Below are 20,379 nucleotides of genomic sequence, written 5' to 3'. Positions count from 1 at the left end.
TACAAAATAGTCCCCTTGCACAGCAATACAGTGCTCCCAGCATTCCTGCCACATCTGGAATATGTCCTGGAAGTCTTTCTGCACCTTCTGCGATTCAAATGTCAAATCGGCGACTACTGAGTTGAGCCGAGGAGCCAAATCTGGTGAGTAGGGTGGGTGCAAAAGTGAGATCATGTCGATTGTTTTCCCACGATCATTATGCGCAAGTTGCCGAATGGTTTTGACATATTTTTGGCGTTATACAAGGCTCAGTTCTAGCAACAGTTCTTTTTACCCCTGGATGAATGTGTTAATAGCTTCAAGTTCATATCAGATTCAGGGGCATTGTACAAAAGAAACAAAGTGGTCTATTCTCAATTCTGATACAACAACTCTGCAAGAATCAGGCTTCCCTGTAAGTCAGCAGCTAAGTGCACCACACTGCCACGGCCCAGGTTTTATTCCCGGGCAGAAAACCAACCAAGCAAATAGAGTAATGCACAAACCAGTGCATTTTCAATGCTGGTCCAAAGCCTGGTTTGAAATGGTAGGGTTGTGTCAGGAAGAACATCCAATATACCACCCAGACCAAATCAAATATGAGGACAAATAAGTCAGAAAGCAACAACATACTATTCACTTTCCTGTCAGTGTTCAGAACAGGCCAAGCTTTAAATCTAGGTTAGAATCTTACATGTTTAGTCAAACCATTTGATAGAATTGTTTCCATAGACCGATTTGTGGTGAACAGGAATGTTAAACAAGAAAGCCTGCATCTTTCATGTGTTTATTAAGGTTCATTCAAAGTGGAAAGAATGTTGCTGATGAGTGTCCTTGTGTCTTTTGGGGTTTTCCTCCACCTGGGGCAGGAAGTGATTCTGTTGTGGGATCTCAATACAATACGCTGCCATAGTTCTCCCTGCGTCTTTACACTGGAGATATCGGAACACACATCAACAATTTAGCTCCCTAATAGCATGAAAAGTCTCACCTGGATGAGACATGAGACATGGACTTCCCAAGAACTGGCATAATTACAAACTGTGCCATGCCACCTAAACATGTCTCGAGTCATTCTTATGATAACAGGGTTAAAAGCTAGTACTAGTAAGTACAAAAGTGTCCTAAAGGAACTTTATTGCAACAAAAATCTCAATCTATCCCACTTAATGTGATGAAAAGTATTAAATGTAGAATATTTAAAAATAGAAGTAAAAAAACCAGTGAATTAGCAAAGACAGGAAGCAGAAGGGAAATAGGAGAAAACATTATTAAATCAATGTCCAATTGCAGCTTATTTTTTTTCTTCAAAACAATAAATAAATCTAATTCAGCTACCAGTTTTGGGAGGTGAAAGGAACCTAGAGAAATCGAAGTAAATCCATGCAGACACTGGAGAACAACTTTATAGACAGTTACCTGAGCTCAAACTCATCGAACCGGGGACCCTGGAGCAATGAGGCAAAGTTATTATACAAGTTATTTTCATATGGAGACTTTCACAATGACTTTTTACATTACATCCTGTTCAATAGGTTGGGTCTGCAATTTGTTGACACGAGTTTAGTGATTATTACCCAAGGTCGCTGGAGGACCTTGTTGTTATTTCATTTCAAGAGCCTAGATTTAGACTGCACGACCAAAAAGACAAAGCTGTGTCATAACAATGTTGAGTTGAAGGTCTTATGAACAAGTAGCATTTAATATCGTCACCACAGCTTTACTGAAACTGCCTTAATCTCTTGAAGAATCTTGTTAAGAGGTATGTAGTGATTTCTTTTGAGTGCTGTTGGTATAATGCCAGTTGTAGAGGGGCAAGAGGATCTAACTGAACACAGATTGAGCAGTATGAGTTGAAGACGTACTGTCAGCTACTGCAGATGGTAAGGTGCTGATAAATGGGTAAGCTGGTATAATTGGCTTGGCATGATCCTCCATGACTTGTTTTAGGGTGGGATATTTTGGACCTTACTAGAATCCAAACCAACACCAACATTAGGAGGTATAGGGTAATATTAATAGTAATATAGTGTCACAAATATTCCCAAGAGAGCAAAACTGCCCATGCTGTCCGGGTAGGAAGGATTGAAAATACTCCCACCTATCCATCACTATGACATAAGCTAGTCGATGTTATTTGTAAGCTCTTGTATGTTTAATAGGGGAAATACAGAGACAGCCTGCTGGTGTTTTGGAATAGGACAGTGAAAAATTACTATTGCTTTTACAAAGACAAGCTGCTGACATCCATCACCAGATTTATCACAATTTATGACCATGTAAATGTTTAAGTACAAGTGGCAGCTCAGTAGTTAGGACTCTGAGTTACTGATCAGAAGGTCAGGGGTTCAAGCCCTGACATTACCAAGCTGCCACTCTTGGGGCTCCTGAACAAGGCCCTTAATCCTCAGTGCTCCAGGAGTGCTGCATTATTTCTGACCATGCGCTCCGACCCCAGCTCTTAACATTGCTGGGATATGTGAATGCATACTTTCTCATTGCTGTAAATTACATGTGATGAGTATGAAGCTACCTTTTTTCACCAATATACACAAATTAGAAAATTAATCAAAACCACCTGCCTAATGTTTTGTAGGTCCGCCTCAAAAACTGTCTCAAATAGGCATGTACTTCACAAGACCTCTGAATCTGTGTTTGGTATCTGACACTAAGGTATTATTTATGTAAATCCTGGTGCTATTTCTTTCCCAGTTAAGCAACCTACACACCTGGCCATCTACAGTACATGCTGTAAAAGTAAACATGATTCATCAGACTAGGTCACCTTGTTTCATTGTCCAGTTCTGATGCTCATGTGACCATTGTAGGAGCTGTTGGTTGTGGACAGGGGTCAGCATGGTCAGCGGCCAGCATGACAGGTCTGTGGCAATGCAGCCACATACACCAACCAGGCATAACATTATGATCATTTTCCTAATATTATGTTGTCTAATATATCTCACCATCTAACAGGTGCAATAATTAAGAGATAATCAGTGTTATTCAGTCACCGGTCATGATGTTAAAATGTCGTAATATTTTGCCTACGTCCAAATAAGAGAACCACAAGGAACCCCATGTGGGCCACAGGGAAAACAGGCAAACCCTGACTGCCACCTTGACCATGTTGGTGTCACTATTTATTCCAGCTCCCTTTTTCATTATCCATAATGCACATTATGGATATTTTATGAGATTGTTGCTTCATTTACAGTAATGGGTGTGTGTATGGAGTGCGTGTGTTTAATTATGATTATTAATTATTAATTATTAATTATTAATTATTACTATTATTATTATTACAGGTGAATATGATAAGGATTTTAAACAATAGAGCCACTCCCAGGCTTAGACTATTGCTAAGAATGGGGATTGATATTTTCCCAGAGGAATTCTTTCCTCCTATGTGTGTGTGTGTGTGTGTGTGTGTGTGTGTGTGTGTGTGTGTGTGTGTGAACTGCACATGATTTTCACAACCCTCCTGGAATTGTTTGATTATACTCAGGTAGCGACATCTAGCGGTGATCCTGGAGCAATGCGTGTATATTGACTTTCTAAAGGTTATTGTGCTGCTGCCTTTGTTTAAATTCTAAATATAACAGTGTGTAACTATATAATGCATTACTTATATTAGTAAAAAGGTATTTAGTTTTATTTTTTAAAATGCAACAAGAAAAAAATATTATCTTCAAGGAAGCAGCAGTTTCGGTTTGTCACTTGTCAACGCTTTCACTTCTAGACAGTGACTAAAGGAATGCGTAGTGGAGCTGTTCAAAGTTCGCTGAGGAGATACAGGGAAACTTGGACAATGACTACATTTCCCATAACGCAATGCGCGGAAACGGGCCTTTCATCGAACTCCGAGTTGCTCTTGGTTGCACGTTGGGGTTTGTAGTTTAAACCCCGGATGACTGGCACGGTTTCGACGTCGCGACGTCTATGAGGTAGACAATTTTCTGAAGAAGGAAGACATGAAAATAGAGACCAGGTAAATGTTGGTTTATTTGCTCTGCTGTGGCGATATACAGTTAGAAAGGTCGTTAATAAAACCAATGGGTTTTGTATGAGGCGTTTTATTTTTGCCTGTTGTGCTACACTACACAGCTAAATACGGAGCTTTAGGTGGTGACGTTAAACCTGGTTGTTTAGCTAACTAGCTAGCTCTATTTCCAATATATATAGACACATACGTATCTATATATATATATATATATATATATATATATATATATATATATATATATATATCTAAGGTATTTATGTATATATGGGTCTATTTGGGAAGATTACACGAAACTGTTTATGTTGTAAATCACAAATTAAGCAGCTTGTAGCTGCAATGGGAAACTAAGCTAATGCTATGCTATGCTAAGGAGTTAGCACCCCGCCTCCCCCGGACCCGCTCGTGCGTCGTTATGCCGCAGTGTTAGCACGTGCCATTCGCTGTGCAACACAGTGCGTCCGTTCACTCCTGCACAATACGGACATTTACAAGCGCGTCAACAGACGGTCGCGTCGTTTATTTTGAATTCTTTCTCATGTATTTGTAAGAAACAAATGCAGAGTTTCCGTCTGCTGAACCCGAGCTAAGTGTTTCTGCATCTTCAGGCTTGAGCCCAGAGAGACAAACCGATCTTGTTCTGGAAAATAGGCTTTACCCCCCTATTTTCCAGTAATGTTAGGAAGTTGAGGTCAGAGCACAGGGTGAGCCATGATACAGCTGGAGCACAGAGAATTGGCCATACTAAAGCTTAAACGTCTGGCCTCCTGATTAGAATCCCAGAGCCTTAACCAGAGCTACCACTAGAAACATTCCAACACAACGTCCTGCCCACTATGTCACAATCATGCCCAGATGTAACATTTTGTTTGTGTGTGTGAGACTTTTGTTTGTCTCTAATTTTGTGCACTTTTGCCAGCAGCAGCTGAACTGAAAAACATGTCAAAGAAAAGGGGCAGGTAAGTCACAAGCATATTCACTCATTTTCCACACAGCACTGAACTTTGGACTCTTGTAGTCAGGGGTTTCCACAGTCCTAAAAAGTCTAACATTCAACAATAAACATCCCAGGCCTTAAAAAGTCTTCAATTTGCTGTTTCAGGATATAAATAATTGCAAACGTCCCAATTTTCTGATGTCCATGCAATCAGCTTTCTGCTATGGGAAAGGGCAAGTTTAGCGATACGTGGCATGGTGAAGGCCAGTTACTAACAACTTGTTTGTGTTTTTAATGTTGTAAGATAGGGCTTACATTTTTTAATTTTAAAAGTCTTACATTTGACATAGTGAAACCTGCAGAAACACTTGTAGGGCATATTTTAGCCTTACATCCACGTTATTAGTGATCTAGTGTTTATATGTGTGTGTGTGTGTGTGATATATATATATACACACACAAACACACATACAGCGGGTAAAAGAAGTATTGAACACGCCACCTTTTTTCTCAGCAAATATATTTCTGAAGGTGCTATTGACATAACAGATGTCACCAGATGTTGGTAACTACCCATGCAGTCCACACATGCAAAGAAATCAAACCATAGATGTCCATAAATGAAGTTGTGTAATAATGTGGGGAAAAAGTATTGGACACGATGTATTTAATACTTTCTACAAAAGCCTTTGTTGGTAATGGCGGCTTCTAGAAGCCTCCCGTATGGAGAAACTAGATGCACACATTGCTCAGGTGTGATTTAGGCCCATTCTTCTACACAAACTGTGGTTAAATCTTGAAGGTTCTGTGGCCTCTTCTATGAACTCTGATCTTTAGTTCTTTCCATAGATTTTCAAATGGATTCAAGTCAAGTGATTGTCTGGACCATTCTAGCAGCTTTTTCTTTCTTTCTCTGAAACCAGTTGAGAGTTTCCTTGACTGTGTGTTTGGGATCACTGTCCTGTTGGAAAATCCACCCTTACTTGAGCTTCATCATTCTGGTAGATGGCAGCAGGTTTTAATTAGGAACATCTCTGGACAATTTTCCCTTAATACTTCCTTCAATTATATGAAGGTTGTCAGTATTGGGTGCTGAAAAACCACCTCAGATTTCACTGTTGGTATCGTGTCTTTGGAGTGATGTGCAGTGCCATTTGTCCTCCAAACACTGTATTATGGCATCCGAAGAGATCAATGTTGGTCTCTTCTGGCCAGACTGTATTCTCCCAGTATTTTACAGGCTTGTCCAAATGTTGTGCAGCAAACTTTAAACAAGCTTTAACATGCTTTTTCTTCAGAAATGGAGACTTGCCACTTCTGGATTATGGCCCAAAAGTGCTCCCTGGAACATTCAGAAGTTTAGAAATCCTTTTATTGGTATTGTATGAGGAAGTCAGGTGTGTCAGAGAAGTATGTAAGGGTGGTGCAGGACATGTATGAGGACAGTGTTACAGTAGTGAAGTGTGCAGTAGGAACGACAGACTGGTTGAAGGTAGAGTTTGGATTGCATCAAGGTTGGGATCTGAGCCCTTTACTGTTTGCAGTGGTGATTGACAGGTTGACGGGTATGGAGAAGGATGATCTGCTGTGGCGACCCCTAATGGGAGAAGCCGAAAGAAGAAGAAGAAATCCTTTTATAACCAAATGCCATCAGTATGTTTAGCAGCAATAAGGCAGCGAAGGTCTTGAGAGATCATAAAATGTTTCTTGTGTGAAACCTTTATATAGGCCATTAGTTGGTACTAAACCAGCTGATATTAATTTGCACGAGGGGCAGGATTGAAAGATTTCAGCTGGTGTCTTAGCTTTCTTCATGTGTTCAATATTTTTTTACTGTGTGATTTCACATTATTAAACAATTCATTTATGGACAACTATAGTAATTCAATACAAAAAGACTGATATTTTAATTTTTTTTTCCCCTTGTAATTTTTAGAATTATGGCTTACAGCTAATAAAAACCCAAAATTTTAATATTGTGAAAAAGTTCAATATTGGAGACTCGTGGTGTCAAACTCTAATCAGCTAATTAAATCCAAACACCTGCAAAAGTTTCCTGAGCCTTTCCTGAGCCTCAGTCTAGTTCAGGCTGCACAATCATGGGGAAGACTGCTGACTTGACAGTTGTCCAGAAGACGATCATTGACACCCTGCACATCGAGGGTAAGACACAAAAGTTCACCGCTAAAGAAGCTGCTGTTCAGAGTGCTGTATCCAAGCACATTAATGGAAAGTTGAATGGAAGGAAAAAAATGTGGTAGAAAAAGGTGAAATGAAGCCCATTCAAGAATTTGTGGAAGATTCACAAAGAGTGGACTGCAGCTGGAGTCAGTGGTTCAGGAGCGACCACACACAGACGTATCCATGGGCTACAACTGACGCATTCCTTGTTTCAAGACACTTCTGAATTAGAGACAACATCAGAGGTGTCTTACCTGGGCAAAGGACAAAAAGCACTGGACTGTCGCTCAGTGGACCAATGTCATCTTTTCAGATGAAAGGAAATAAAATTTAGCATTTTATTTGAAACTTAAGGTCCCAGAGTCTGGAAGAAGAGAGGAGAATCAAATTAGCTTGAGGTCCAGTGTAAAGTTTGCACAGTCAGTGGTGGTTTGGGGAGTCATGTCTTCTGCTGGTGTTGGTCCACTGTGTCCACGGTCAGCACAGACATCTACCAGGAAGTTCTAGAGCACTTCATGCTTCCCTCTGCTGACCAGCTTTATGGAGATGCTGATTTCATTTTCCAGCAGGACTTGGCACCTGCCCACACTGCCGAAAGTACTAATACCTGGTTTAAAGACCATGGTATTCATGTGCTTGATTGGCTTGATTTTGGTTTTTCGTTAGCTGTAAGCCGTAATAAAAATTAAAAGAAATATACACATTCGAAATATATCAGTCTGTGTGTGATGAATCTATATAATATACGAGTTTCACCTTTTGTATTGAATTACCAAAATAAATAAACTTTTTTACTGATATTCTAATTGATTGAGATGCACCTCCATTACAGCCTGACGTAACTCGAGCCTGAAGATTATTTTCCAGTAATGCCACGTTCACAGACACGGTAATTTGATCACTCCTAAGTCACTGATCGCTGTGATGCCACTTGTAGGCTTTATACTGGTTGCTATGGTAACGTTTGTCTGCGGATTGCAGAACTAGCACTCCACATCAGACGGGAAATCAGGAGACGGATCATGTCCTCCCTTCTGTCTTCCCTCCCGTTTAAAGTTACATTTTTCACAACTATCTTGCTGAGAAAAAAAAATGAATGGGTGCGAGTCGCTGTGTTTGTGAGCGTAGCTGAGCAGCAAACACTAAAAAACTGGATACGACTTAAATCAGCGAAGTTCATCAGTAAGGAAAACTTTTCACTGACGTTGGTTAGACTAGTTAGTTCCTCTTTTTACTGGTATTATAAAATATATACAGTCAATCCTGCACCAGCCTCTGTTTAAATTTTTTTGTATGTTTCTTCTGTTTATATATTCAACAAACTAGTTTAAAGGCAAAAAGAATTGGACAGTGACTGATTGGAAGAATGTTCTGTAGACAGATAAGTACAAATGTGACATTTATGGAAATAAGATGTTAGCAGACTAAATAATAATTAAAATAACTCTTAACAATACTACCTGTATTTCGCAAAATTCCACGATACAGCGAAAATTCCGCAAAACAAAATCAGATATGTCTGATGTAAAAACCTGTGTTACAGTGAGACCACGAAAGCTGAACACTGAATAAAACAATGCACTTTGTTTAACTTCACATCTGCACGTTCTCTCCATTCCCAGGAAACGCAGCAGCGGAGAACTAAGCGACTCGCTCTCCCCTGACCCCAACAGCCTTCTGGGTAAGAGGATCCAGCACAGCTGGAGAGAGAAGGGAGCACTAACTAAGTGGAAAGGCACTGTGCTTGATCGGCTCAGCGTCAACCCATCGCTCTTCATGGTCAAGTACGATGGCTTCGACTGTGTCTACGGCATCGAGCTGTTCAAAGACGAGCGCGTGTCCAACCTACAGGTGCTCACTGAGAAAATTGGTGAGTAGAATTTAGGTTAAACAAAAAGACATATAGTGTGAACAGGAAGTAAACTGCACACATCTCGACTTCAGTTTTTAAAAAAAATTTTATTTATTTTAATAAGACAAGTAAACGTGGCTTATTTCTAGCACGTGGAGTAAATTACTGTTGTACTGAGCACATTAGGAACTCGTTCATCCAACCAAATGTCAAGGAGTTCATTGTAGACAATCAGTGTGATGATGGTGTTTGTAAGGTGCAGCAGGTAACCTACTTTTATAAAACAGCTACAGGAAGTAGGTGATATGGCGTCTCTCTCTCTCTCTCTCTCTCTCTCTCTCTCTCTCTCTCTCTCTCTCTCTCTCTCTCTCTCTCTCTCTCTCTCTCTCTCTCTCTCTCTCTCTCTCTCTCTCTCTCTCTCTCTCTCTCTCTCTCTCTCTCTCTCTCTCTCTCTCTTTCTTGTTTGTTTGTATTACAGTACTAAAAACATTACCTAGTTACAGTTCTGTCCAAAGTTGATCTGCAGTTATCGATTAATATTGTAATCAAGTATTTGACCTATCATGTAATTGATTAATCAGATAAGAAGTGTTTTTGTTTCTTTTGTTTTTCTTCTTTCTTTCTTTTTTTTAAATTTTATTAAAAAGCAATACTAAATATACAAAAGAAAATAAGACAGGTCTTTTAAATTGAACAAGTAAAAAAACAAGTATTCTTGTTTACAAGAATATCTGAGAAAACTAAACCTATTAAGTGCATTTAATTGCCATATTACAGCAAAATGAAAATACACATGTAAAAATCATAAATAAAAATATAAAAATCGATTTCAAATCACTATCAGTCACTGGTTGTTGTGATGTCACCTGTAGGCTTTACGGTTGCTATGGTTATGTTCGTCGGGGGATTGCAGAACTAGCATTCCACATCTGACTGAAAATCAGGAGACGGATCATGTCCTCCCTGCTGTCTTCCCCAAAATGAAAATACACATATGTAAAAATTATAAAAATAAAAAAAAATCTATTTAAAATAGGCAAATGCGCCGTTCAATGTTTTCAATTATGTTTTGGTTTTACACGATCCCAAACCTTCACAATAAATACAATACAAACGCTTGTGATTTAGCATTTACAATCTTTGCCCTGCTGTATTCACCAGCGTTCACAAACACAACACTGTCCTGGTGAAAAAAGCCACAAGACCTAATTTATGCAAATTAACTTTTGTTAAACCTGAATTTTACTGTACTTTCAGCGTTATTTACAGCTTTATTCTATTAAAAACCAGTAAAGAGGGACTGTGTGGTTTCTCTTGTTCATAAATAAATGGCAGAAATTGAAACTTCTTACACCTGCTTGGCACACATCTGTAAAAAAATGCCTTAATTGTCTCCTAGCATATGCTAGTGTTTTTGTGGTTAGGTTTATTTTTAATCTCTGCGTGTGAAGATTGTTAAGCTAGCAAATGTTCACACCTCTGCACTATGTCAGGGTTTTCCTGTTTATATTTGCAAGATGAATGATTCCTACGTAGGTAAGCGCAACCTCTGGTGCAGTGCTTCGGTCACCTTCAGTGCCTCTGTGCATGGTTGCACAAAAACTATGTTACGAACTATAAAGTTCTCAACCCTACTGTGTGACTCCAGATTTGTTGTGTTGTCAGTTAGAACATAACATTAGATACTTGGCAACTGGCTAGAAAATATCACACATTTAATCCCCAGTGATTCTTGTATATGACGTAGTGTACCTAGCCTTGGGTTTTTCTTTATCCGTAAAAAAATAAGAAGAGTAAAATATTTGGGGGCTAAAAAAGCACAAGGATGATTCAGAATAGTGCAGATCTTAAGTGTCAAATCTCAGTAGAGAGGTGGTATGTTTTGGCAGCCAGAGAGCATCTGCAGCTCAGCAGGCAGAGAGAACAGTTTATTAGGTCTGATGAGCACAGACATGGACGTAATACACCATTTAGTTTGCTCAGGTGGTGTGAGGAACGATGGTTCATTGCTTTACTGGTGTTTAGTTCCATTTTATACTGAACATGAAAATTTCCAATTCAGTGCCGTTTGGATAAAATGGGTATAAGGTGGCGAAATTTCCATCCAGTTTGGTTACTTGTAATTTTGCAGTTCAAAGGCGAGAGATCCTTTCGCTTGGTAAAATCATGTTAAGAATCCTTCTATCTTTTATAGTGAACAACAAGATCAAGGTGCCTCATGACCCAGAGGAGCTGGTGGGGAAAGCGGTCGAGCATCTGTTTGAGAAAGAGGATGGAGAAAAGAACGAGTGGAGAGGGATGGTGCTGTCTCGTGCGCCCATCATGACTAACTGGTATTACATCACCTACGAGAAGGACCCAGTGCTGTACATGTACCAGCTGTGGGATGACTACAAGGAAGGCGACCTCCGCATTTTACCTGAAGCAGGTGAGTTGATCTGTGGGAACATATTGCTGCTGTTGTCTGAATCCCGGCAGATTCTTCCCAATCTACAACCGTTTCAGTGATTTTACATTGACTGCCGTTTAGGTAAAAGCAATCATAGGTGAGCTCATGTGGAAAAAGAGAGCAGATAGCAACAGTTAATATGGTATTGGGATGAAGATAAGACAGGAGTAAAGATCAGTGAATGCATTCTCTTTTTAACATTAAAAGTTTCTTTCACCATGTTTGTCATGAGCAGTTGGGAGGTATAGGATGTGGCTTGGAATAAAAAAAAAAAAAGAAACCTAACAGGTTTTCATTTTCTTTCTGTTTGTGCCCCAGAGAACAAGCATCTGTTGCCTGCTGACAGGAAGCCTGGCGAGGAGACCGAGAGCCTTGTGGGTAAGCAGGTCGAATATGTCACTGACAAAGGAGTGAAAAGAACCGGGCTGGTCATCTATCAAGTTCCCGCCAAGCCGTCCGTTTACTACATAAAATACGACGACGATTTCCACATTCATGTCTACGACCTGGTCAAGACCACCTAAAGTCAAGCAAAAGCGACATACGAAGGCGAAACCCACCATCACCTCTCCATAACGTAAAATCCTCGCCTCTCATTGTACTCTCTGTCTCTGTCTCCAGCGCGTGTTGCCGTGGAGAAGTGGAATGGCACAGATGTTTGTGGTTTTGTTCATTTGCGTGTGTCACATTATCGACGCAATGTTAGAGAACAAAACTGAAGGCCTCAACTAGGGATTTCTTTTTCTGAGCGCATTTGTCTTCTCGTGGGTGCGGTGGTGAAAAGGCTGTCAGGTAGAGTGATTCCTGATTGGGGCTTTAACAGTTTTGAATGGGAAAGCAGGAGTATCACGAGATACACAATCTATTTATTGACATTTACTTGTTTTACCACGTTTCTGTGATTGTCATGAGCCATTTAAAAGATGGCGACATTCTTTTTTTTGAGGTAGGACCGAATAATTTGAGGAATGGAAAAGAATGAGTGTTTTGTAAAAAAAAAAAAAAAAAAAAAAAAGAAAGAAAAAAGAAAAACGAACCAAAAAAAATAGGCGACTATTTATTTTTGCTTTCTGTTATTCTTGCAAAAGTTTTCCGTTGCAGTTCATGAACTACTGTGAGTTTTAGCTCTTTATCTTTCACTAAATTCGAGCCTGAATCCAAGATGGCTTCACATCCAGCGAATGCTTTCGAGAGCAGAGCAGCTGCCACCTTAAAACGTGCTTTAGAGAAATTGGAGTTGGAAGACTGAAAGGAACCCACTGTAGAACATTTATTCGAGTTTGAGGTGTAAAACCCATATCCATATTCTGTTGATTCGGAACTTGCAGAATATTTAGTTTGTATACTCGCATAAAATATGTAGCCATTGATCCCTGCTTAAAGACTGGTTTGTTTGGCTTTTAAATGCGCTGCATTACTAATCATTTAGGTTTTATAACGTGTCGAGTCATCCAGTAATTAGCTTAGATACCGTTTTAAATTTCTCTGTAGGTAGGTAGGATCATTATAGGGTTGACCTCCCTATAATGTAATGTTTAAATTCAATCACATCTCATCCAGCCGGCTGGATCTTCAGTAAACAGATTTAAAAAACAAAAAATAATAATTTCTACCAAAAACCGTATAGAAATGTATATTAAAATGGATTGCCTTTAATTGAATTGACAGGGTCTACCAGGGGATCATGTAATGACTTAATCTCTAACAATGGCACTTAATGCTTTTTTTTATATTATTATTTGTATTTATCTTATTGGGATTAAAGCGTGACCTTTCAGTCATAGGAGCGTCTGATTCAGAATATTGAAATTAACACCAACGCGTCATTAATCTAGCGCTTTAATGGTAATAATAACAGAGCTCAAAAATCGATTCGATATTAGAATTTCATACTGTGTGTTTTACGGTCTTGCCTACAGAATCAAACCGACCTGCCATTGTTTTGCCTCCGTTTTGAGCTAATAAAGCTAATATGAATTGGAGCAACACTAAAGACGACAGCAAGATAAATCCAGTTTTGGAATCGACGTGCTCACTTGGATGAAATCCCGCTTCTTTTCATTGTAAATGATTAAGCACATTAAAATGCTCCTGTTTACAGCAGCAAATCAGTGTTTGCTGTTAGCACTTGTGTTCTCGTTGTCCAAATTTTGTTCGGAGGATCCAAATGATGTATCAAATAATGTCCCCCGCTGTAAACGTGTGTATACAGTACTGTGGCTGCAACCTGTCTTTTACTCATGCGAATTCTGTTCATCTTTGGGATTTTTTTTGTTTTGTGGTTAGTGCTTGACGGATCCATGAATCATTTGCGGCAGCGATTTATTTCATATTCGCCAAAAATTCAGTGAACATAAAGATAAAAACTATATATAATCACTCAGTTTATCGATCAGTGTTTCATTATTGACGGTATCTATTCGCTCTGTTTATTTATTCTCCGTGTACAGCTATTCACGTCACATATAATCAACACGTTCATTTATTTACATCACATGCATGTAATTCAGGAACATTACAAATGGGGGGGGGAAAAATCACTTGCAATGTTTTCTGCAAAATGGTTAAATGGTTTAAACTTGTATGTACTGAAATGTAATTTTTTTTTCTTTTTCTTTGTTGTAAATAATGAATATATGCCTGAAATGGTTGTTTTATTTTTTTTGGCCACAAGTGGGGTTTTTTTTTGTGTTTTTTTTTTTTTTTCCTAAAGCAATCGCACTTTATTTTAGCTTTAGTCTGCTTGAGTGAATAAGAAATTCAGGCAGAATCATTGTACCTTTAAAGTGCAACTCCAGACAGGTTTATTAGAAATAAATAAATGAATGAATAAATTAAATCACTGCGAGAAACCATCGACTATAGAAGGACACAATTTCTTGATTGATATTCAGCTCACGTCTTAATGGAAAAAAGAGCGACTGCGTTTTTTTAATCCCGGCACACAAAGCTAATTTTGGTTAATGAATTAATAAATCATTTTATTGTATATACAGCGGTAATGTACACAGACAAATCAATGCAGTCAATTTGCACACGTTATTTATTACGTGTTGTGTAAAAAAAAAAAAAGCCTAAAAAAAAATCTAGCTTCTTGTTTGCAGCTTATCACGACTCGCTCACCCATAACAGTAAAACAAATAATACAAATAACGATTTTACAAATAACGACAGTTCAGGCTTCTGTAATTGGAATAAAATTCGCTGGAGTTGCTCTTTAAGCTCACAATGATGGGGTAAAGGATACGCTGATGGCAATCACCAAAGTAAAATTCGATCCTTCTCTCGTTTTGAGCTACTGTAGACTTCACCACCGTAGCTGTCGTAGTATTATTATAAACTAAGTAAAGACTCGCACCTTAAATTATTATAATTTTTTTTCTTAATCTGTGTTTTCCGAAATGGAATGATTTTTATTATAGAACATGTTTCCAAGATTTCCATTAATGCAACTCGCTCGTTTGGGGCTCGGGATTAAATCTTGGTGTCCGGGTTTCTCCTTTGTAGCATTTGTTTTTATGCTCCTGATGAAAATGTACGAACTGCAGACCAAACGATTATGTGAAGGATGGTGGTTCGAGGAGGTGGTTTAAAGAATAACAAAGATGCGAGATTAGCGATCAGATCCTTTTCAATGAAAATGTTTTGAGAAATGCTTTTACCCCATGAACCTCCAAAACCCACGGTACAACCCATGATATAACTCCATTTTATCATGCGTGCATTTATTGGTAAAGAAACCTCGCATAAAAATAGGCCCATGGTGTACAACACGATTGTTGTATGATATAATTAAGACGTGGTTTGTTCCCAGCTGTACAGTTTTAACCTCTTGTCGATGTAAATAAAGCTTCTCATGTTTCCTATCGCTTTATAGTATTCACAGTCACAATTGGGTGGAAATACCTGTGTATTCGTTTGTACTCATTTTAAACGCCTGTATTATACATTATTTCTGATCCGCGTCAGCTTCACGTGGACCGAAGGGGAAATACTTGTCGATGTCGATCCTTAAAGAAAAAAAGAAAAAAAAAAAAAAAAGATTGAATTCAGAGAATTAATGGCGTGTATTTACTGTGTGTTTTCTGTTTTTTTTTTTTTTTTCTTCATTCACACTCGCTAATTGTGAATAAGTAAATCTCTCTCTTGCTCTCTCTCTTGCTCTCTCTCTTGCTCTCTCTCTCTCGCTCTCTCTCTCTCTCGCTCTCTCTCGCTCTCTCTCTCTCTCTCTCTCTCTCTCTCCTCTCTCTCTCTCTCGCTCTCTCTCGCTCTCTCTCTCTCCCTCATCTCTCTCGCTCTCGCTCGCTCTCTCTCTCTCTCTCTCTCTCTCTCTCTCTCTCTCTCTCTCTCTCTCTCTCTCTCTCTTTCTCTCTCTCTCTGTGTGTGTGTGTGTGTAAATGTGGTTTACTCGTACTCTCGCTCTGCAAGCTCCCAGTAATCCCTTAGCCCCCTCTTTGATATAATGTTTCTATTAGTTTGCGGCTTTTTTTTTTTTTTGCCAAAGTTATCTTTTCTTTCTTTAGGAAATGTTCTTAAGTGTCCAAACTGTTCCTGTTGTCTGTGAAACGATGCTATAACAATAAAAAAAAAGAAATAAATAAAAGAGATATTTTTTGCACTGACGCTCGTGTCCGTTCTAATTTATTAAATATTAGGAGAGGAGCTTGTTGCGACGAAGGTGAAATCAGGTCAAGTGACGCTCGATTGGAAATGAGTGTGGAAAGCGTTTTGATGTTTGGCGATTAATCTATACACAGATTTGTTTATGCTTTTTGAGCATCCTGTTACACAAACAATTTCTCCTTTCTACCCGAACCCTGTTCTATTCTTTACCTGCATCTGTATGATTGTGGAACTTGTAATTGCATGCGTGTACAGGTGTTTCCTAAGCACAGGTTCACACCGGGGACTTTGGAGCTATAAGAAGGCATCTGTCTCCTATCTTCTGCCTTGCTGTCCCCTTTATTAAATGTTGGTTTAGTGCTTTTGTATGAAAAGAAAAACTAGTAGTTAGAAAGTAAAATACAAATCTGAACATAATAAACATTAAGGTAACTTTAACTCGCCCACATTCACGCAGTAATGTTCTAGAACAACATTCAACATCATGGTATTCTCCTTGCATCTGCATCTTATAGAACTTCTCTAAGTGAGATGTATGGACTAAATTAAGATGTGTTTCAGCGCCATGGAGAAGGTTAAAAACGCACACGCACTGTTTATTAAATAAAATGACTTGTTTTGAGTCGTGATGGTTGGCTGGTTTGGCTTTTTGGGAAATCTAGCTCAAGGTCTTACTCAAGACATCAGCCTTGCCCCCCCCCACCACCACCTTGCTACTGTACTGCATGAAACAGTTTATTCTGATTAATAAAAAGTTAAATCTTCACAGGAAAATGCTATTTTTTTCCTATCGCACCAGCCGCGTTGGAGAGTCCGAGTGTTACACGCGTTAAACCTAAAGCTACAGCTACTAAATAAGGTCTCAAGCTAAAAACAAATTGTGTGGCACATCTTGTTCTTGACTCACCCTCATTACCGAACCTCTGTAGCATCCGAGATAAGTTGTAATTAGCATTCGGGGTACACCTTAAACCTGGGTGATCTGTTTGTTCACCTGCCATGTAGACAAGACCTTAAATTGAGGATGCTAGAAACGAGTAATTGGCTGGTGTACCAGGGCTGAAATCAGAGACTAAATATATCCGGGAAGGTTCGAAGCAAGAAGGAGAACAAAATGCAAATTATTCGGGTATTTTAACATTTTTGCTATTCTGTTAACGCAACACTTATTCGAGAAAGCCGAAGAGGAACACAGTATAAGCAAAAGGTTTTGGGACGCCTGACTTCTCCATCCGTATGCGGTACGTCAGCTGGCTGTTAACACAAGGTTGGAGGTACACAACTCTACAGGATGTGTAGCATTAAATCTTCCCTACCCTACAATGCCCTTGTGCACAAAGCCATCTCCAGGAAGGTCTGCTTTACATGAGATGGAGTGGAAGATCTGGAGTGGCCTGCTAAAGAGCTCTGACCTCAACCCTTTTAAACACATGTTGGGGATGATCAAAGCAATCGAGCAAAATCAAAAATTCAACAGCTAAAGCTACAAATATGACACAATATACATAACCACAAACAACACGATTGTAAAAACAAATACACAACAGATTAGAAAATACAGCAGCAATTTAAAAAAACGCAAATCAAAAACACAACAGCAAGAAGAACATATTACATTTTTCTTTACTGCACAAAGCCTCCGTGAAGATGTGGTTTAAATGGGTGGAAGATTTTGAGCAGCTTGCTATAGAGCATCTATTGAGCATCTTTAGGATGAATTGGACCTCTGACTGCACCCTAGAACTCCTCAATGTACAGTACATCAGTACCTGACTTTACTAACACCCTTGTGGCTGAATGATCACAAATCTCTTCCCAGAAGATTGGAGGGTTACTATAACAGTAAACGGGGACTAAATGTGGAATAGGATGTTAAAAAAAAAAACACATCTTTAAGACCGGCTTCCACAAATTTTTGTGAATAAAGTGTAGTACAATATATTGTATAATACCAAAAACCCAAAATGAGTTTGCAGTGTTTTCTCTACAAATATCAGCATGTAAAAAAATCAAGGATTCCAGTCAAGGCAAGTTTTTTTTTCTTTCTTTGCTTTGTAGCATTTTTGTAGCAGCTGAAAACCTGCTTGTAACCTGAAAGCCACATCAGTGGAAAGGCGTTGATGGTGTTTAGTATGCCGTCAGCAGCCTCTGCTGTTTATAAACCCGTTATAAACTCGAACAATTTAACAAGTCCAAAACACAAGAATGCATGTCCTCCCTCACCACATCCATAAACCTCTTCCTTGGTCTTCCTCTTTTCCTCCTTCCTGGTGGCTCCATCCTCAGCATTCTTTTACCGATATACCCCATGACCCTCCTCTGCACATGTCCAAACCATCTCAATCTCGCCTCCCTCACCTTGTCTCCAAAACGTCCTACATGCGCTGTCCCTCTAAAAAACTTATTTCTAATCCTGTCCATCGTCGTCACTCCCAAATCTCAGCATCTTTAATTCCTCCAGCTCCGTCCCTTCGTTCTTTTACTCAATGCCACATTTTTATTTGTTTATTCATTACATGATCTCAACTGTAAACAGCATCAATATGATCGAATATACGCCTAAAAGGAGTCCAGATAATCAGAAGCACAAATGTCTTATTAATAGCATTTTAATAATGTTGTAAACTGTGTGGGGGCATAAAACATGAAATAAAGATGATATTTAGTTCTTGCGATAGTCAGACGCCATGTCTAATCTGCAAAAAAGCAAGTAGTGTTCAATGAGAAGCTGCTGTCTATGTTATAATACTGTTTTCTTGTGCTTTTTCTGTATCTGCAGTTATACTCCATCCCATAATATAATCCAGATTTTGATTTGTTTGTAATTCAGGGTTAATTTTGTTTGCTATATTCACTCTATAATTGTAATAATCATTTTCCTGACTTGGCTATGTCTATTTCACTACATCAGGATAGTGGATCTCGGTACATTGTCCGTCCATCAGGGAGGTGGGTGTGAAAAAATGCCAATAATAGAAAATACAGAGCTTCGAATCAGCTCCAGTATAAGGTGCTTGTTGTGGAAATGCTGCTACCGATTGCCATGACAACATGTCCCTGGTGATGAAGAGTTCTTTTCTGAGTGCACATTTGATCAGCAAGGATGTAGAGGCTACACTGTGTAACCATTCATCTCAAACATTATCGTCAGACCACCGTGATTCGATTCTGGAGCCTGTGCGCTTCTGAAAAAGCACAATATATCAGAGAGAGAAAGGATTTGAAATCGAAGAACAAATTAGTGAAATGCTAGACACATTGTGTTTTATGTTTAAAGTAGTATTATGTATTATATAATATATATATATATATATATATATATATATATATATGCAAAAGTATTGGGTCACATGGCCATAATGTGGTATGTGATTTTTGAGCATCACATTCCACATTTAGTCCCAGTTTGCACTTATAATTCCCTCCACTCTTCTGGGAAGCTGTTGCACTAGATTTCGGAGTGTGTTTATCATTATTTTTTGTTCATCATCCACAAGGGTGTTATGAAAGGCAGGTACTGATGAAGATGAGGTGAGGAGCACTGGGGTGCAGTCAGCATTCCAATTCATCTCAAAGGTGTTCAGTAGGGATGAGATCAGAGCTCTATAGCAGACCACTCAAGATCTTCCTCTTCAAAGCATGTAAACCAGATCTTCAAGGAGCTCACTTTGTGTACAGGGGCATTGCCATTCTGGAACAGGATTTGGTTTCCAAGTTTAAGCGAATGCAATATTTTATTAGAGCGCATCTAAAGACAATTGAGGGCCTCCAGCTTTGTGGTAACAGTTTGGAAAAGAACCACATATAACTGGAAAGGTCAGGTGACCCAATACTTTTAGCAATATAGTTTATATATAATGGGAAAAAGGTTTGTATAATTATTTTGTAAAAAAAAAAAAAAAAAAGAAAGAAAGAAAGAAAAATAAATGAGTAATTTATCATTTTTTATTTGATTGGAATGTCTGATCTGTAGTAGCATCATGTGTCCACGGGATGGCAGCACTAGTGCATATTTGGACGAGATTTAGAAGTTTGAATGCTTTATGACTTTAATGAGATCATTCTTCTTTATTGTATTGAAACTAGTTTGCTGACTTAATAGGTGTTGCTTAAAAGGTTGTCTCAGTCTACAGGTGGCTTTTTCTCTTGTAAATCAGTATCACTGTTGTAACGTCAAAGCGAAGGGAAATGTGTCTTGCATGTGTGTGAAGACTGGTGAAAAGGCAAGTGGTAGCTCAGGTTAGATTGGCACAACCTAGCACAACCGAACTCCCACTCACGGGCCCTTGAGAAAGGCCCTTAACCCACAACTGCTCACTCTGTTAAATGCCAGACACCTGTAATGTAATTGTAAGAGG

The 20,379-nt window shown here is 38.9% G+C and overlaps 1 protein-coding gene and 1 long non-coding RNA gene across 3 annotated transcripts; one reads left to right on the top strand and one right to left on the bottom strand.

Moving 5' to 3' along the window:
* The first annotated feature begins 3,669 nt into the window (after positions 1-3,669).
* Positions 3,670-14,104, top strand: LOC310717189 (spindlin-1). Of its 2 annotated transcripts, none has more exons than XM_083524912.1 (5): positions 3,670-3,967; positions 4,902-4,938; positions 8,720-8,967; positions 11,144-11,377; positions 11,717-14,104. In XM_083524912.1, exons 2-5 carry the CDS (start codon positions 4,919-4,921, stop codon positions 11,920-11,922), a joined length of 708 nt encoding a protein of 235 aa, XP_083381038.1. In that variant the 5' UTR covers positions 3,670-3,967; positions 4,902-4,918; the 3' UTR covers positions 11,923-14,104. The 2 variants fall into 2 exon arrangements, with proteins under 2 accessions (XP_083381038.1, XP_083381039.1); XM_083524913.1 differs by having other exon boundaries at positions 3,700-3,967; positions 4,899-4,938.
* Positions 14,105-16,751: 2,647 nt separating this feature from the next.
* Positions 16,752-18,037, bottom strand: LOC310717200. Its single transcript, XR_014530758.1, has 2 exons — positions 17,532-18,037; positions 16,752-17,498 (listed from the first exon to the last, which is right to left on the bottom strand). It is a non-coding gene; the product is annotated as an uncharacterized lncRNA (long non-coding RNA).
* Between the last annotated feature and the right edge of the window lie 2,342 nt (positions 18,038-20,379).

The sequence above is a fragment of the Silurus aristotelis genome (genome assembly GCF_946808225.1).
Source record: "Silurus aristotelis genome assembly, chromosome: 22".
In the NCBI taxonomy this organism is placed as follows: domain Eukaryota; kingdom Metazoa; phylum Chordata; class Actinopteri; order Siluriformes; family Siluridae; genus Silurus; species Silurus aristotelis.
This window is presented reverse-complemented; position numbering and strand designations above follow the sequence as displayed.

What these genes read in the sequence shown, in the direction of transcription:
- LOC310717189 (XM_083524912.1), top strand. Translation starts at nt 4,919, where the DNA reads ATGTCAAAGAAAAGGGGCAG. An exon ending in GGTGCTCACTGAGAAAATTG is followed by an intron (nt 8,968 to 11,143) that starts GTGAGTAGAATT and finishes TATCTTTTATAG; the next exon opens with TGAACAACAAGATCAAGGTG. An exon ending in CCGCATTTTACCTGAAGCAG is followed by an intron (nt 11,378 to 11,716) that starts GTGAGTTGATCT and finishes TTTGTGCCCCAG; the next exon opens with AGAACAAGCATCTGTTGCCT.